Source organism: Limulus polyphemus, unplaced genomic scaffold (assembly GCF_000517525.1).
Source record: "Limulus polyphemus unplaced genomic scaffold, Limulus_polyphemus-2.1.2 Scaffold408, whole genome shotgun sequence".
Taxonomy (NCBI): Eukaryota; Metazoa; Arthropoda; class Merostomata; order Xiphosura; family Limulidae; genus Limulus; species Limulus polyphemus.
Genome location: NW_013666018.1, coordinates 563,413 through 568,613, shown reverse-complemented (window position 1 = coordinate 568,613; position 5,201 = coordinate 563,413). Strand labels below are relative to the sequence as shown.

Sequence of the window (5,201 nt, the reverse complement as noted above, 5' to 3'; positions counted from 1 at the left end):
GTGGTTAAACAACCTCTTTTTTTTAAATACATACAGCAGTGTGTGGTTAAACAACAAATTTTTTTTAACACATACAGCAGTGTGTGGTGAAACAACAAATTTTTGAAAACTGGATTACAAATTTTTGAGCAAATGTTATGGTGTGTCCTGAATTATTCACAAGACATATATATTGTTTGGGAGGGATATTTTCTTAAGAAGAAAAACCTCCGGCCATTGAATGTGCATGGAGGTATAGCATGCATGAATCAATAACACTGTGAAGCACTTTGTATGGGACTGATTTTTTTTAATAGAACAATGTTGGATCTACAAATGATATGATGTTGAATAAAATATCAAATAAAAATGACATTTTCTGTGTTCTCCATTCTCCAGGAAACAGTAACTACCGGATGTCACACGAGCTTTTTCAGCCACTTCATTGCACAAAATCAGGGCTACAAAGGCAAAGGACTTTCATCTTGAACGAACCATCCGCACCCTGTCGGCGATGAATGGAGTTGAAAGAGTATAGTTTTCTCTCGGTTCGCACCAGGCGCGTGACGTTTTCTAGGGAAGGGCCTCTAAAATACGTCATTTACAGTGTGCGTCGTATTGAACTCACATGCTGTTGATCAGCTGGCCAACCACGTGGAGCAAGACTCGCGCTCTTTCTCATACACTTGACGAGATTTCTTTAATCTTCACTGAAGCGTGGAACACCAGTCTGATCAGTAGCCACTTACGTAACGAAAGACATAGGTTATACTTCATTCTATTTGCTAGCGTCCACGATAGTTTCAACTTTACTTATTATTAAAAAGCCACTTGAAAAGTTTAGATTTCTGTATTTCTACACTTTTTTTTTACGTGTAAGAAATATATATTTCTTTTTAATCAGTCTGATAATACAGGGCTACGTTGTCCTGTGTAATTGGCACACTCCAACCAGTCGATGTACTGAACCAACTCTATGACTAAAGTGTCAAGTTCATTGCGAGTCATCTTGAATGTCTTGATGTCGCTCAATCTCACACTAACTCTTCTTCTGACGAATCAATAAAGCATTACGTCAACACCAAAACCATGGAAAAACTCTTATGTTGTGACAAGAAGGTGGATAAAAACACCTGTGTCTCCTCTCCAGAACCTCTTCTAAACAGCAGAAGAGTACTCCAGAACTTATTACAGTTAGAAGACAGATATTACCTGGCTTCGTCATATTTTGTTTGTCTTCAATCGGACATTAAGCCTTACATGAGAGAAAAAGTGACTGAATGGATGTGGGAGGTAAGATATCTGTCTTGAAATTTGAATGAATACATCAATCTTGTTCTATAGTTAGGAACGTGAAGGCATTTAATAAAATAGAACCTTAATATCATCAAGCATAGGATTCATATGAGTAATGTCTTTGTATTCTCAGTTTAGCCTAATCCCATAACTTTCCATTTTCATACCCCTTGGCTTTGTGGGAAAATAACTTCATCTTTGTTGTCAGGCTCTTTCTCAGAGGTTCAGAGAGGCCCGGGCCACTTCTATATTTTGAGGCCCCTGGCTATAATAAAATCAATATATGATACATGAAAACAAAATAAGACAATCATTAGCCCAAAAGAAAAGTGACACATAATTTGAACATTTAATTTGTAACTATTTGTAATTTGCAGCTCTAAACTGAGAATATGTGTTACATTTTGGTCTGATTGGAAGAGACATAAAAACAAGTCGCGAAACTTAACAAGTGAAAAAAAAACAACAAAAAATGTCTAAATTTGAGGACCCCCCCGTAATTGACCCTATCTGTTGTTGATGCTAATAATGTCGCATGACCGAATACGATACGACGTAATCTGGAATTAGCACAACATTTATTTGGAATTTAATAAGCTTTTGTTTCATTTGAAGACTAGTTAGACCCCCAGTATACACCCTATATACAATGGTGACAATTTCATTTTACTTTAATCTCCTGGTAGGTTAACAGTAAGCGTACAGACTTACAGTGTTAAAATCCAGGGCTCATTTCCCCGCGGTAGACATACCACTAAAAAAACAATAAATAAAAATATAGTTACGTGAATTTTGGTATACGTTCGAGCGGGATTTGAACCCTAATTTTGTTTCTTCGTTTCACACAGGACTTAGGATTTGTTTGTTTGTAATTAAGCACAAAGCTACACAATGGACTACCTGTGCTCTGCCCACCACGGGTATCGAAACCCGGATTCTAGCGTTGTAAGTCCGCAGACATACCGCTGTGCCACTGGGGGGGGGGGCAGGACTTAGGAATACGTTATCGTTGTGAATATAAAACAACCACATGTGTGTGTGTGTGTGAAGAGTTACTGTCGTCCTGAGATCTACTGATGCATGTAGTATTGATCTTTTTTTCTAGGTTTGTGAGGGAGAACATTGCCAACAAGACGTCTTTCCTCTGGCTGTGAACTGCATGGATAGATTTCTCTCAGTCGTAAAACTTAAAAGAAGTCAACTGCAGCTGTTAGGAACTGTTTGTCTTTTCTTAGCTTCCAAGCTTCGTCAAGTAGTCCCTCTTATGGGTAGAAAGCTTTGCCAGTACACTGATAACTCCGTTACACAGGAAGAGCTACTGGTAAGTTTTCAATAATTATTTCTTTTTTTCTTTCATTATCTATATGAGTTTCGTTTTTGTTTGTTTTTTTCCCCCACATATTTGAAACTTTCAACTGTGTTCTCAGGTTCATAATATTTTGAAAACATGGCATTAGAAAATTAGAAGAAGAAAAAGCTTTGTTAGTCTGTAACGATAAAAACTCGTGTAAAAATATAAGCCACAGGAGATTGGTTAACTTAGGCTTAATTAATCATCAAATGTAAGTTGTAGCTTTAGTTGTTGTAATGTATCACATGATATACAGTTTTCATCTCTTTTTCGACAGAATGTCCTCCAAAGATTCAGATTGTTTATGTCACGAAAAAAAAAAGTAACTTACAAGTTCAAAGACCAAATACAAATTTGTGTGAATGTGTGGGGGGAAAATTAGGAAAGTCTTTACTTTGAAAAGCAACTACTTATGTCACTCACAAACGTCAGATCACTTTCTATTCAGTTTCGAGCGAAGCGCAGTGGTTTACGTGCCTAACTACGGATCCATCGTTCGAGTCATGTTACCCACCCCCACTCTGCACTTTAAGGCTGTGGGGGGGATTATAAGGGTGACAATCAAATCCCACTTTTTAGTCAGCCAATAGTAGCCAAAAAGTTGGCAATGAGTGCTAATTACTATCTGTCTTCCCTCAAGTCTATCAGTTCAAAATTAGGGTTAGCTAACGTAGATGGTCTTTTTGGGTAGCATTGCGCAAATACCCGAAAACAAGCAAACAAAATTAAAATGGGAACCATAGAAAATTGACTTATACTAAAAAAGGAGAACAATAGAAATGACATTCATATTAAAAATTGGGGCCCCCCAGTGGCACAGCGGTATGTCTGCGGACTTACAACGCTAGAATCCGGAATTCGATACCCGTGGTGGGCAGAGCACAGATAGCCCATTGTGTAGCTTTGTGCTTAATTACAAAACAAACAAACAAATTAAAAACTGGGACCATAAAAACATTACTTATATTACAGTACAAAGATGACCCATTATGTGTACCGTGTGTGTGTGTGTGTTAGCATCCATCACCCAGAGTTGTCTGGCCCAATTATCGTGGGTTTTAGTAAGACAACTAGAAACTATCCAACAGTGTACGTGAGCTACTTTGTTTTAGGATTTTCACCGAAGAAGAGGATTGAAAAAAAAGTCTGGAATAGGGCACATTTCCACTTTTTCATAGGCTTTTGGCTTGTATCATGGCAACTGGAAACTGAACGACGATGTACATAGGCTATTTGTTTTGTTTGTTATTTTTTCCCGAGAAGGGAAATAGAAAATCCCTGAAATAGAGCAAGGCACACTTCCATTTTTTTTTCTAGACTTTTTACTTTGAACTTAAAGACACGATTACTTACTCAATTAAATGAGTCAATTATTACCTTCCACAAAACAATGTATGCAATTAGCATTTAATGAAGTCTTTAGGAATTGAATAATAGAATAAAGACAGAAAAGGGGAACAATATCCTTTATACAGTTTATCATTCCTTAACGGGTAATCTCAGCTAGTATTAAAGATGGAGATCATATAAACTGATATAACAGACATTAGACAAAAACCATCTGTTGTTTGTTAATTTTTCTTTCACATATTGGAATGAATTCTATGTTGTATTAATTTTGCTAATCGGGACAAACAGTAACGTCGTTGTAACGTTGTCCTGATAGCTCAGACCGCCTAACTTTCTGTTATAAGCTTGTTTGTTTGCTTACTGTTAAGCACAAAGTATGCACATTGCATTATTATCTATACTGTGTCACGGGCCTGGCATGGTCTGGCGGTTAGGGTGCTTGACTTGCAATTTGCAGGTCGCAGATTCGAATCCCGTTACCGAACATACTTGCCCTTTCAGCCGTAGGGGGATTTATAATGTGACGAACAATCCCACTTTACGTTGTTAAAAGAGTAGCCCAAGAGTTGGCGGTAGATGTTGTTGAGTAGTCATCTTCCCTCTAGTCTTTCACAAAATTCAACGAACAAACTGTACTGTGCCCACCGTAAGGATCGAACCCCGAAATTTAGTGTTATAATCCGTGAAGTTTACCGCTAAACCACCAGTGGGCCTACTGTAAAATCTCGCTACAGTAGACCTAGCAGGCATTGAAATGCAACAGAAAATTTTAATTTTTTACATTTTATTAAAAAAATATTTATTTCGTGTTCACAATCCGTTGTGTAATAACGGACCAGTAAGCTCTTTTTTTCGCACACCTTACAAAATATTGTAGGTACCTTTTTTTTTAAATACTTAGTAGACCAAATAATCAATTACCTCTATAGAAGATTAACACATAAAAAAAAACAACACCCGATGATACGTAAGCCTAATAAATAGACTAATTTTCACAGCTTTTCATTTCATTTTGAAGCTGTCAAACATTAGCTTCTGAAATTAGGTTGTTATACTAGCTCTATTAGACAAATACTTGCTACACTATCTCGTTCGCGTGCAGCAAGTGCTAAAACATCAGGCGTATTAGAAAGTTCGCTCATTATTAGTGTTAAAAACGCACAGTAAGAGACGTAATGATATAATTTCAACACATTAAGAGACGTAATGATATAATTTTAACACA

General features: G+C 37.0%; 1 protein-coding gene across 1 annotated transcript in view; it reads left to right on the top strand.

The window, feature by feature from the left end:
* Positions 1–586: 586 nt before the first annotated feature.
* Positions 587–5,201, top strand: part of LOC106458046 (G1/S-specific cyclin-D2-like) — a 64,640-nt gene continuing 60,025 nt past the window's right edge. Inside the window, exons 1-2 of the mRNA XM_013917499.2 lie at positions 587–1,272; positions 2,381–2,596. Coding sequence (XP_013772953.1) covers positions 1,069–1,272; positions 2,381–2,596 — 420 coding nt within the window. The 5' untranslated portion in view covers positions 587–1,068. The remainder of the gene's footprint in view (positions 1,273–2,380; positions 2,597–5,201) is intronic.